At 45.8% G+C, this 14,185-nt stretch overlaps 1 protein-coding gene across 1 annotated transcript in view; it reads right to left on the minus strand.

Moving 5' to 3' along the window:
• Positions 1–9,236: 9,236 nt before the first annotated feature.
• The window catches only part of ST3GAL5 (ST3 beta-galactoside alpha-2,3-sialyltransferase 5), a 48,574-nt gene continuing 43,625 nt past the window's right edge, over positions 9,237–14,185 (minus strand). The window contains exon 7 of the mRNA XM_080931926.1: positions 9,237–10,347. Coding sequence (XP_080788052.1) covers positions 10,108–10,347 — 240 coding nt within the window. The 3' untranslated portion in view covers positions 9,237–10,107. The remainder of the gene's footprint in view (positions 10,348–14,185) is intronic.

Genomic DNA, 14,185 nt, shown 5'->3' on the forward strand with positions numbered 1-14,185 from the left:
ATGGTTTTATGTTGAGGTCTTTGCTTCATATGGAGTTTGGGCAGGGTTGTAAATATAGATCTATATGGATTCTTCTACATGCAGACAGCCAGTTTGACCAGTACCGTTTGTTGAAGAAGCTGTTTGTTTTGTTTTTGTTTTTCTCAGTGTGTGGTTTGACCCATGGGAATTGATGTTCTTCCAGAAAGAGATGACAGAGAGAGAGAGATCAGGGACAAAGGCATGAGACAGGGAAGAAGGGCCTATAGATAAGACATCAGATAGGAGATGCAGATAGGAAGGTGCTGTGCACCAGCTGCAATGGGTCAGGGCTGGAAGCTCAGCGCTAAGAACGGTGCACGTGGCTTTATGACACTAGGTGGTGCTGCGTACCGGCTCATGAGAAACGGCCACTGGTTTTCTTTTCCAAAGTGAAGTGGAGGTGAACAGGTTCTGGTGAGGTTTTTTAACAGTGGAGAAACTGCTGGAGGGGCTGTGACTGGCTCATGTGCACGTGCGTGTGGAGGCAAAGGTAGCCTCCTAGCTTCTGTTCTTGGCTTTCAAAGGATCTAAATAAATGGCTAGCAGAATCCTGAGTCAGAAGGCAACCCGAAGGACGCTGAGGCCCAGGCCACCATCCCCAATCAGTGCCAGTGATGCTGAGGCCCAGGCCGCCATCCCCAATCAGTGCCAGTGATTGCTGAGGCCCAGGCCGCCATCCCCAATCAGTGCCAGTGACGCTGAGGCCCAGGCCGCCATCCCCAATCAGTGTCAGTGATGCCCAATGTGAGGTCAGATCTCTTGCGAACCCCTTCCCAGCACACTTACCACTCAAGCCTTCACTGTCTGGTCTATCCTCAGTCACACTACTGGTTTTACACTATGAGTCAAGGGACTCTTCCATTAGTGTTTCCCTGGGAGGCCAACTGCCCTTTGCCCTGACAATGATCTCGGTTTGGCCTGCGAAGTTCCAGCTGACGTCATACTTGAGCCTGCACTTGTCAGTTTGGGTTGGTAAGGGAAAGTGAGCCACGCCATGCTGTGCTTAGAGACAGTATATCCTGTTGTGAGTTGACAACATGTGTCCTGACGTTTCACTTCCTCTCCTCAGCAAGCTCACTCTGCCTGCACTTAGTTTCAGCCCCCTGCCTCCCACTGATCACCCCCTGGCCTCGGCTCAGACTTGCTGAAAATGGTATGTTTGTCCCATGGTTAATGATGTCCCATGGTTAATAGCTTTGATGTCTGAAACTATGGCTGGCCTCCAGCCTGAAGGCCTGACCCTGCGTCCAAAAGCTTTTGTTAAAAGAAGAAACAGGGGGATTGGGGGGGGGGGACTGGTAATGTGCTTGCTATGCAAGTGTGAGGTTGGGAGTTAGATCCCAGAACCCATGTAAATGCCAGACAGGCAATCCCAGGGCTGGGAAGGCAGACAGGGGTCCCCAGAGCAAGCCAGCAAGCTAGACTAAGCTGTCACGCGCCCACGCTTCCCGCCGCTAGGAACAGGTGTGCAACAAACAAACAGATTCTTCTGCAGATAACCTTTATTGTACAGCACTTTGAGCAGGGGGCTTCTTGAGCAGGAAACTTCTCTCTGAGCCGGGGACTCCCTACTGGGTTCTACTGTCTAGGCGACCTCTCACGTGCAGTCCCCCACATGCGATCTCTCTGTCCAGTCTCTGTCCATGTGGGATATCCCGCAATCTCTCCTATCGGGTCTCTCTCCACGTGGTACCTCTCCGCCATCCCTCCACGTGGGGTCTCCCGCAATCTCTCCACTGTCTTCCTCTTCTCCTCACGTGGGGGAGAAATGCACTGCTATATATGCCTAGGAGACTCGTGTTGCTACCTGATTGGTGCGCCCTCCAGTAACTCAATAGTATGCCCCGAGATTGGGCTGTGATGTATGTGGCGCATGAGCATTAAGTCTTTTGGCTGGGCAACAGCTCTGTTTGCTGAGTTCTCGGCGGGAAGCCGGCGCCATGTTTGGGTGTGGCACAAACGGCTCCCTACACTAAGCAGTATTCCTGAGTTCTGGGGTCAACTGGGATGCTTTAGGTAGAAAGAGATCAAGTAAGAAACATAATCTTGGGTGCACACGTGCATGCACATGTACCAGTACACATAAGTGTGCTCACACGTGTGAACATATATACACACCACGTGTGAACATATATACACACCAATCTGCCTTAATCTTGCCTTCTGTAACTTTACGTGTGTGTGTGTGTGTGTGTATGAAAGAGAGAGACAGAGAAAGAGACAGAGACAGAGACAGAACGCAAGAAGGATGCAGTGCATAGGCAGGCAGTTTTTCTTCTAGTCAGAGTTCTGTGGGTGGCCCATCTTTACCTCCAGCATGGAATTTTCCTAGAGGAACCCGGATGCCAATGTCCTCATTACACTACCTTTGCTTAATTTCCATTCTCCCTTCTAGATGGAAACTCTGGTACAAAGGGTCTGAGCCTGTATTTTTGCAGCTAACCATAGGGATCTGGCTCTCAGAGGTGGTTATCCTGATGGAGCAGGACAGAAGCCCAGGGCACTTTTGAGAGAGCACTGGGCACTAGGATTCAGCCATGAGCATCTGTCTGGAACTATGTGTTTTATGTGCACAAATGGCATTAGCAGCGGAATGGCTGCCAGGGGAGTCAGCCAGAGTCACAGGGGTGGGTATCCTGCGGAGGGGTCTCCACTGGATCAGGGCCACAGTTCCAGACCTGGTGGAGTTAGTGTGTGTGAAAGTGAAGCCTTCATCAGTTCAACTTCAGTTCCCAGTTTTGGAAAACATGAGGGTGCATTTCCCATGGGCAGCTCGCCTAGGGCCTTTATTTTGCCTCAGTCAGAGCAAAGCCAAGTGGGGAAAATGGACTCTTGAGTCAGTTGATGCTACGTGGAAGGTGCTGGAATGGCCACTCCTTGGATACACTGACTTCACATTCTCTCTCTCTCTCTCTCTCTCTCTCTCTCTCTCTCTCTCCCTCCCTCCCTCCCTCCCTCCCTCTCTCCCTCTCTCTCTCTCTGCTCACAATCAGTTCTACCAGTGTGTGTTGATGGAAGTTTTTGATTTTGTAGTGCAGGGTGGGAGAGCTTTTGAGCTACTGGGATATTAATTTTTCCACTAAGGAGTTACATACTATTTCCTTATTCACGCAGAGACACAAAAAATAAACAAACCCAAATTAGTTGGGTTCCCCGCCCCAACAACTCATATTGAAATGAAGAATTAAAATTTCAGCAGTATTCCGGACTGGACAACAAAACTGGGCAGCTCTCTGTCTCTGTAGGAAGCTGGGACTCTGACAGACAGGAACACATCTGTGGTCTTCCAACTGCCTTGGCTCCATCATTCAAGCTGTGCCTCTTCCAGAAAGATCCTTCCTGATCGTGGGGAGCTGAGCCAAGGTACAGTATGGGGGTGAGCAGGACAAGAGGTAGGGAGACCTGAACATGGGGAACATCCTTCGGAGTTTGAAGTTGCTTCAGCCTGAGATGGAAGAGGTCAGGGGACCACCAAAAGTGACTCTGGGGGATGAATCTAAAAACTACAAAGTAAATATATGAATGAGTGTGGTGATGTATTGTCCAGAGACAACACAGGGACACCCGATCTGCTCATTGGGGTGGACTGCCTGCACCTTCCAGACAAGCCATGGCGGGCTCCTGCGCTCAGGAAGAAACGCTGCTCCATGCAGCGGGAAGTCAGCCAGATGCTTCCTCCACCCTTGTCAGACTTGCTGTGGTGAATGTCAGCAGAGCAGGGAGTTCAGCAGGAGAGCAGAGGTTCTGACCCTTCCGACCTCCCCAGATCAGAGAACACAGTGAAGGACAAGTGACATGCACGGACCACAGGCAGAGTGGGGAAGGAAAGGCCATTGATAGGATACTCTATCGAACAAAAATTTTTCATGCCAGTCCAAACTCTTGTAGGTTTTTGGTCTTTAATTTTGCTTATTGGAGTGTGTGTGTGTGTGTGTGTGTGTGTGTGTGTGCTTGTGTGCATAAGCTCATGCATGCACACATGTGCATGCAAGCATGCGTATGTGAAAATAAGGTACAGACTGTGCCTCCTCCAAATGTGTTGAGAAAATCTCCAACATGATGGTGATGGTGTTGGGATGGGGGTCAGAAGGTGTTAGGGGAAGCAATATTGTCCTGGTTTCACTTCCGCTGCTGTAATAAAATATTCTGACCAAAAGCGACTCAGCAGGGAAAGGAGAAGTTAGGAATACTTGCTCTTCCAGAGACTGAAGTTCAGTTTCCAGCACCAATGTTGAACCTTGCAGAACCATGTGTGACTCCCGCTCCAGGGGATCCAGTGCCGTCTACTGGTCTCTGTGAGTACACCCACTCATGTTCACTTACAACTACCGCTCTTCCAGAGGTCCTGTGTTCAAATCCCAGCAACCACATGGTGTTTTACAACCATCTGTAATGAGATCTGATGCCGTCTTCTGGTGTGTCTGAAGACAGCTATGGTGTATTCACATACAATAAATAAATACATTTTTTAAAAGTAAAGAAAAAGAGCTCATTACAACTGCTTAGAGTAGGAAGAGCTTCCATCCCAGAACTATCTGTCCTGGCTTTATTTCTGTTGCTGTGGTAACATGTGCCCCCAGGTCACACAATCCATTCCAGGGAAGTCAAAGCCTGGGGGAAAAAAAAGCAAGGTGCACAACTTGCTTTGCAAACATAAGCAGTATATGTTTCCTGAAAACATATGGCTGTGCGCACAGCTATTTCAGCTGTCATTTTGTGCCTATGATTGTTTGCTGACTTAGGATGTGACCTTCCTCAGCAGGTTAGTATCTTAAATTGACCTGTCACCAATGCCAACTTTTATTGGAGCTGAATTTCTTTTTTTTTTTTCTCACTTTCCCGCATACTTTATTTGTTACAAACATACAATTTCTTAAATATAGACTGTAAAACTCCATTTGCGAAAGTCTGCTATTGGAAGGCGTGCACACCAGCAGGAAGGATTCTTAAACCTTTTATTTCTATGAGTTTTTCTGTCAGTTTTGCTAGTTAGTGGTAAATACGGGACCCGCCATTTTACAGACCTGTCTGGAGCCACATTGCTCTTTGAAGCAGCCCTGCTTGTCTCAAAATTCATCAGAATCTGAGCTTCAACCTACAGGCAGTGAGATCACCAGCCCGTCTGGACTCTGCTTTGAACGGTTTTCAGGAAGGGTGGTCTCTGGATGGGTACTGCACTTCATGGATTTGTTTGAATTGCCCATGCAGCTGTGTTTGTTAAGGTGCACACTTCTTTTAAAAAAAATAAGAGGAATAATCTTTACTCTTTAACCAAGGTACTTAAAAAATGAATTTTTTGGTCTCTCAGCAGATATTTCCCAAATTGATTCTATCACTACAAATTTTAGTGTTCTATTTACAAACGGTTATAGGGTTCCGGGTGGAGGGGACCTTATAAAATCAAAGGTGCAGCTTCACTTGAAGCAGAAACCAGTGGAGCTGAATTTCTACAATGAGGCAAACATAACCCAGATAACAGAACTGAGTAGCAACATACTGCTCATTTGCAGCATCTCAGTGTTTAGTGAACAGTAGCTCTCTCTTTATGTCACTATGACATAAAGAGATGTATTAAAGGTCGCAGCATTAGGAAGGTTGAGAACCACTGCTCTAGCTGTTAACCTCAAGTGTGGGATAGGAAGCCTGTGCCAGTGTGCCCAGTTTATGTTGGGAACTGAACTCAGGGCTTCAGGTTTGCCAAGCAAGCACTCTACCAACAGATCAACATCTCCAGCTCCAAATAAGCTTTTAAGAAAAATAACTAAAAGAACAGTGCTCCAGAAGGTGGATGCCTCAGTTCTTCTTAGAAGAGAGAACAAAAGACTCATGGGAGGAAATCACGGGACAAATAGAGGAACAGGGATTGAAGAAAAGATCATCCAGAGACTGTCTCACCTGGGGATCCATCCCATATGCAGCCACTAAACCTACAAACTATTGCTGATGCCAAGTAGTGCTTACTGGTAGGAACCTGATATGGATGCTTTCTCAGAGGCTCTGCCAGAGTCATATTGATACAGAAGAGGATGCTTGCAGCTATCCATCGGACTGAACACGGGGACCACAATGAAGGAGCTAGAGAAGAAAACTGAAGGAGCTGAAAGAGTCTGCAACCCTACAGGAAGAAAAAAATGATCAACTAACCAAACCCACCACAGCTCCCAGGGACTAAAACACCAACCAATGAGTTCTTATGGAGAGACCCATGGCTCCAGGTGCATATGCAGCAGAGGACAGCATTCTCTGGCATCAATGGGAGGAGAGGCCTTTGTTACAGCAAAGGCTCATTTTCCCAGTGTAGGGGAATGCCAAGGTGCTGAGGTGGGAGAGGGTGGTTTGGAGAGGGAGCACCTTTATGGAGGCAATGGGAGAGGGGATGGGACTGGGGTAAAGGAATAACATCTAAAATGTAAATACAGAGAATATCCAATGATAAAAAATGAACATTGCTTAGTCTAGATATCATATCTAGATTTCTTCTTTGCTCAGTAGATTGCAATTTTTTTTTCTTTTTTTTTTTTCCAGACAGAATTTCTCTATTTAACAGCTTTGGCTGTCCTGGAACTTGTTTAGTAGACCATGTTGACCTAAAAAAAAAAAAAAAAGAAAAAAAGAAAACAAAACAAAACAAACAAACAAAAAAGAGATATACCTGCCTCCGCTTCCCGAGTGCTGGGATTAAAGGTATACACTTCCATGCCTGGCTCAACAATTTCTTAATATTGGGAATTAGTTTCCCTGTAGAGAACATGGTCAAAAACATCTGTGCATGCATGTTTAATGAGCAACCATGCATATTTAGTGGGTAACCCTTTCTGGTCTCACTGAATCTTCCATTCAGTGTCGGATGCAAGTCAGGGTGATCACCAGCCATGTGAGTCCATTGCTTTGTGAACACAAATTCGTACTCTGTATACCATTACCTTGGATGGAGGAACAGGAGTTAATAAACAGTCAGAAGGTTGGACCATTGATGTTTCATTCTCCAGAGGAAGGAGTGCTTGCGAGAGTTTATATTCCCTGAATGTGTCTGTGTTCATGCAAGTGTACAGATTGCACATTTGGATAATGAGAACTTCTCAAGGAAGAGGATGTAAGGCACATTTCTTAATTATGCTACAGTGCTGGTCTAGAAGGTTCTCTTGAGATAGTAAGAGGGCAAATTCTATAATCCATTTGATATTCAGTAAGGGACCAAAGGACTGGAATGTTACTAAAACAAAGGGGTCCTTGACTTTAACAATTGCCTTTTGTTGTAGTAACTAGGGTGATCGCCACCCAAACCACTGGTGACCAAGAAGTCATTATTCAGTTAAGAGTAGTCTAATCTGGGTCCAACCAATAATGATGACACGCTGTCCCCCATCATCTCTGAAAACAGACTTTGCTTTTTGATGTATAAAACAAGAGGAACACTGAAGGATTGCAAGAGGCCTAGCATACTTGGCATGACTTGATAAGGTTCCGGCTGAGCTTTGTCCAAATACATGAGTCACCTCATCCTCATCCCCATCCCTAAAGCACGTTCTAAGGCAAGAACTAATTTCCCAAGGTAAGGTAGCTTCTGCAGGTAAAAACAAAACAAGTAAAATTCAGTGTTCTCCTAGCATATGGACAGACAGACCAAACCTAGCCTGTTCAAATTGCTCAATTACCAGTGTGCCTCCAGTGCTGGCCTGTAGGTGATGGTGAGCGGTGTTACTGGACGTCAACCTTATAATAGCTTAGAGGAGGTCTGTTTCCACACAAACAGGTATGGGGGTGGGGTCAGGGATGCTGAGGTGCTGGGGGCTGAGAAGATGGCTCGTCAGTGAAGTTCTCATTGAGAACTTGAGCTAGAGACAGAGCGGTGATTTGAATAGGATGTCTACCATAGTCTTGGGCATTTGAATAACTGGTCCCAGGTTTGTGGTGCTGTTTGGGTAGTTTAGGGGGTGTTGCCTTGCTGGAGGAAGTACATTACTGTGGATGGGCCTGGTTCTGTTTCCTGTTTGCAGTTCTGAGAGGAACCCTCAGCTGCTGTTCCAGCTGCTATGCCTGCTTCCTGCTGCTTCTGCTCCAAGACAGACTCTTACCCCAAATGAACTCTTTCCTCTAAGTTGACTTTGTCGCTGTGTTTGAAATGTAATTAAATCAGGTAGACAGATTCCAGGAGCTCATTGGCCTGCCCGTCTGACCTCCTTGGCGGGTCTCAACACTCCCCAAGGCTGGCTTCTGATCTCCACATACACCTGCCTGCGCGTACCCACACACACACACACACACACATTCATGCCCAGTGCTGATTAAATGATCTTAAAAGATGCTTTCACACTGCCTCCTACTGGCTTGTGGTCTCCAGGAAGCCTTTTGTGTTTATCCACGGCATTTGTTTACTATCTGTGAGGAAGTAAAAATGGGAGGGGCGCAGACACACTACTAAGTAAAGGAAACATTGAGGAGGATGGCAGCAGGCCTGAAGGCTCATAGGACAAGTGTAACTATGTACTGGGGACAGGTTTCCCTGGGGCTGTAGAGTAATGGAGTGACCTGAGGGAGGCAGGGAGGGACTACAGAACAAAGGCACAGCAGATGGAGGCCTCTAAGAGACAAGCTAGAGCTTGGCAATCTGGCCACGGATAACCACTGTGGTGGTTTGAAGGGGAATGGTCCCTACAAGCTCCTGTTTGAATACCTGGTCCCTCGCTGGTGGAACAGTTTGGGAAGGATTAGGAGCGGCGGCCTTGGTGGAGGTATGTCGCTTGGTGTGAGCTTTGAGGTTTCAAAAGGCCCCATTCCCAGTTAGCGCTTTCTGCCTCACGCTGTAGGCTCTCAGCGACTGCTCCAGCCTCCTGCTGCCTTGATCCTAGCGAAGGTCATGGCCCTCTGGAACCTGAACTCCCGGTAAAATGCTTTCTTTTATTAAGTTTCCCTGCTCATGGAATTCTGTCACAGTGGTGAGAGGTAAGGCAGCCATCACCTCTCAGAGGGGCCCCTTGACTTGGGTCACACAGCTAGGAGCGAGGCACCCTAACTGTCCCTCACCCCACAGCATCTAGAGTGAGGTTTCCACGTAGCAGAGAAAGAAGAGATTTTCCTAAAGTGAACGAACGAACAAACACTTAAGGTCACTAAGTCACAGGGGCTCCTCAAAAAAGCTTTTACTATTTTTTTCTTTTTGTTCTTTTTCCTCCCCTTCCTCCCTCTTCCTTTACATTGGTTGGTACATTGAGGACATTTCAAGTTCCTTCCTTAAGTTATAACAATGGGGAGATTCCACTCCAGTGCTTGAGAAATGTGATCATCCTGGCTTGGTCCCCAAGGCTCTGGATAACCAAGGCTCTGTCATAATTTTGACGAACCATCTCAGTAAACAGCAGAGCGCCTCAAATAACACTTAAGTGCTTTGGAAGGGCAGAAAGAACAAACAAACAAACACTTCTCCAGAAGTTTAAAAGTACCCCGACTGTAGGAAGACATGGCTTCTTCCATCCTGGGGCGACATCACGGTACCCTGCTGACAGTGGCTCAGCCTCTGGGACAGTGCCCTGCTTGAGTCCTGTGAATCTTCTGGCGGACGGACAAGCAGAACGGGGTTATGAACTTGTTTATCAGGCCCCCAGCCTCCTGCAGCTGCCATTAGTGATGAGTGAGCCCTTCATGCAGGACGCAGGGACTCTCTCCGCCGTCCCTTCTACCAAACGGAGCAGCAGGACGCAGATTCAGGCAAGCACCCAGGCCGTCATCAAAGGGCAGAAGCCCCTCTCTCCCACCTCAACACCCGCACAGAGTACGTGTGTACAGCTTTTGCAAATTAAATTACTTCTTTAAAATACAATAAACCATACAATTCTCTTTGAAAAGTCCTTCCAATCCCATTCTTAAATTTAACTTATAAAATTGTGCAAAACCCAACGCTGACTTCAGATCAATAGGACACAGAGGTGAGAAGAACGGAACTTTTGTTGTCGCTGCTGGCCTTCCTTCTTTTCTTTTTTTTAAACTGAGTTTAAAGACACTAGCTGCACGTCGAAGCCGCGGCAGGGTGCACTCCCTCCACCGCAGCTCTCTGCTGCACCTCTGAGTGGTCTGGTGTGTCCGGCACTCTCAGTGCACGCCCCCGCTGAGGTCCTCCACCACGCCCTCCTTGATAAGCTTCAGGAGAAACTCGGTCTCCGTGGTCACATTGTGCATCACCTGCCAGCTCATGGCGCCCATGCACTGGCTGTCGAAGTAGTGCAGAGGGGTCCGGGGTTGACTCAGGTCGTACCCGAAGCCTGCCAGGCTGACTTCATCGCACAGGTGCGTAGCCAAGACAATGGCGACGATGCCCATTGTGGGGATGTTCTGGAAAGAACACAGACCAATTCATGAAAAAAGTAATATTTCAATTATTTTTTAACTCATTTAAGTTTTGAGATTATATTATATTATATATTTCATTTTTTAAAATTAGTTTTGGTGTTTCAAGACAGGGTGTCTCTGTGTAGTCCTGGCTGTCCTAGAACTCTCTCTGTACATCAGACTGGCCCAAAACACACAGGTCCATCTGCCTCTGCATCCTAAGGGCTGCTATAAAGGTGTGCACCATTGCCCAATGTTTGCTTGTCTGTCTCTCTCTCTAAGATTTTATTTATTTCATGTATGTGGGTACACTGTCAATGTTTTCATACACACCTGAAGAGGGCGTCAGATCTCATTACAGATGGTTGTGAGCCACCATGTGGTTGCTGGGATTTGAACTCATGACCTCTGGAAGAACAGTCAGTGCTCCTAACCGCTGAGCCATCTCTCCAGTCCCCCGCTTTTTTTTTTATACATTTAAGATGTGTGTGTACGTGTATGTGTGTGTGTGCATGAATGTATACACATATATACTTGGATGCACATGTTACTGAGAATGTTTGGAGGACAGAGGACAAGTTTCAAGAGCTTTTCCTCTCCTTTCACCATGTGGGTCTGAGACTGAACTTGTATGTTACATGTCATACTCATCCCTGTATGTTGTTGGTTTTTTTTTTTTTTTAAAGATAAAGGTTTTGCCATGTACCCCAAGCTGGCTTCTACCCCATGATCTCCTGCTGGATTACAGGTGCATGCTTGGCTACATTTACTCCTTTAATATAGAGTCAACTAACTTGAGCGTAGCAGGTCCTAGGCGCATCCCATTTCAGCCTCTCATTTCTAGCATGTCCTGTCTGCATGGCATCATGCCATGCCTCCCGGGGTGTGCAACCCGGGCACAGCTTTCTGGATCTTCAGTCAAGTTTTGGGCAAAAACAGCATCATAAGACAAGTCCAGAAAGCCTGCAGCTAACAGCTCTTCCTGAGGGTTGTCACCGGTCCGGTTGCAGACTATGTTCTGCATCTGAAATGCAGGAAGCATTTCTGGGAGTCACACATACTGATACTCTCTTGTGTTTCACACATGCCTTATATGTTTACATATATATTTTATAAGGTATTTTTTAATGTATCTACATTTTGATTATGACCTATCACATGAGGCCAGGTACAGAATTTTCCACTTAGGATATCACATTAGCTGTCAAAGAGTTTTTGGTCTTCAGATTTAGGATGTTCAACCTGAATTTGGTTTTGGGTAGCTTTTAACATGCTGATATTTCTCTCATTTTAGTGAAGACTGGGGCTTCCATAAACATTCCTCTTCTGTAAACTAGAACAGGAGTCCTCCCAGAGCTCACAGATTCTGATGGGATCAGGGACGCTTCCAGGAGCTCCGTTCATTCTAAATCGCGTTCTGATCCGTGGGTATCCACTTCTCAAAGTCAGCCTCACTGGTTAAGAAGGATTGTCACAGACTGAGAGATGAACTCCAGGGGCACCTCCGTGCTGTGGCTGTGTATCCTTCTATCAACAAGTGACAGGCAGAGCACTCAGCACACAGGTGAGCCACAGCCAGCGCCTGTGTGTGAAACCTACTGTTCATGGAAGCGACACATGAGGAGAGATCAGAGAGGACTGCCGGGGCTGCCAAGATGGCTTTGCAGGTAAAGGTGTCTGCCGTCAAGCCTGATGATGTGAGTTTAATCCCCAGGACCAACAAGGTCGTAGGAGAGATCTGACTCCAAGTTGTTCTCTGCCTTACACACACACACACACACACGCACACATACCCCAAACAAATAAATGCAATTTCTAAAAAAGGACTAGAACGTTCCCAAATTGTGTTATCTGTACCAAAAAAACCCTGAGACCACATATTATGGCACACACACACACACACACACACACACACACACACACACACACACACACACACAAGGACGTCTCTGATGTGAGATTTTTAGAGTAGACCTGGGCTGGCTTTGAACTTGCCCTGAAACCGAGCATAACCTTACATTTTTTATCCTTCTACCTCTACCTCCTGGGTGCTAGGAGTGCAGACATGCCTGGCTTGTGTAGTTCTGGGGATCAAACCCAGGCACTGGTGAGTGTGGACAAGCACTCTGTCAACTGAGCTACATCCTTCGAACACCGTTTAGTGATAAATGTCTCGGGTGTGCCTTATTCAGCATTTTGTTATTAACGCCATGACGAATGTCCGTAACTGCCTGATAGTGGAGATTCCTCTAATTTTTTTTTTTTTTTTTTTTTTTTTTTTTTTTTTTTAATAATCAAGGTTTCAGAGTAACTTTGCTGGTAAAAGAAATCCATTCTTTCTGAGGCAAGGTTTCATGTAACTTCCTGAGTATTGGGCTGATGGGGGTGCCAAAATGCCCAGCCAAGACAATTCTTATTTTATAATTTTTAAAAGATTTATGTTTATTATTGGTGTGCATACACATACGTGAATGTATCTCTCTCTCTCTCTCTCGTTTTTTAGTTAATGTGAACTACAAGTACAGGAAAGGGCCGCTTTATTCTACTTACAGTACTGCCAGACAAAGCTCTTTACATTTTGCTATAAAGTAAGCAAAAGCCCAGTCAGGTGTGCTGGTGCCTACCGGTGATCTCAGTACCTGGAGGAGAATGATGGGAATTTTAAGGCCAGCCTGGTCTACAGAGTGAGTTCTCAGCCAGCCAGAATCACTTAGTGAGATCATATCTCAAAATCAAAACAAAACAAAGAAGCCATTGTGGCTTTAACTGCCTTTTATTTAATTACTGGGGATTAAATACTTTATTATGTATTTTTAATTTATTTTATTTTCTCTTTTGTTAAATGTTTTTAATTTTTGTCTCTATTAATTTTTAAAAATTATCTGTATGAGTGTTTTGCCTTCATGTATGTAAGTGTATCACATGCACACCCTCAGAATCCAGAAGAGGGACTGGATACATTGAAACTGGAGTTACAAACATTATGAACTGCTATATGGGTGCTGGGAACAGAACTCAGGTCCTCTGGAAGTCCAGCCAATGCTCTTAGCTGTCAGAAGTCAGTGCTCTTAACTGTAAGTAAGCACTGAGCCATGTCTCCAGCACCACTCTGTCTGTCTGTCTGTCTATGCTCTTTTGTTTGTATTTTGAGCATTGTTACTAGGTCATACATGTGCTAAATCTTGTTTAAGAAAGATTTCCTAGCTGGGTGTGGTGACAAGTACCTTTAGTTCCAAGCACTACAGAGTCAGAGGCACAGGCAGATGAATCTACATGAATTTGAAGCCAGCCTGCTCTACAAAGTGAGTTCCAGCACAGCCAGGACTATACAGAGAAACCCTGTGTCAAAAAAAAATTTTTTTTTCACGCAGGTAGGTCTTTAAAAGCTTTTAAAGACATGGGCCACACTATCATGCTACAAGGAAAAGAATTCTCTACACCACCAACTTCTGGCGACATATGCTAATTGCAGGTTAATACTCTACTCAATGGACGATCTAAAACAAAAAGGTTTTCAAATTAGGCTGCAAAGTAAATCATCTGGGTAATTTTGAAAATCCCCACATACAGACCACAACACTGATCAATAAAGTCTGGATGTCTGGGGTGGAGCCAGAAAGGATATGAAAGGATGATAAAGTCAGTCTTAGAGGGCTGACTTTATCATCATCTGTGAAGTAATGGTAAGTACCAAGTCTTACTATCTTGTAGAGAGAAAACACAGAAACTTTTTAGATTAACAATGTGCCCCTCAGTGTGGCTTTGGGGCAAAGATACCTTAAATAACTTCTTGGTGATGTGCTACTCTGCTAGAGACTACACCAGGGAGATGGCTAATTCA

The sequence above is a fragment of the Micromys minutus genome, assembly GCF_963924665.1.
Source record: "Micromys minutus genome assembly, chromosome: 18".
NCBI lineage: Eukaryota > Metazoa > Chordata > Mammalia > Rodentia > Muridae > Micromys > Micromys minutus.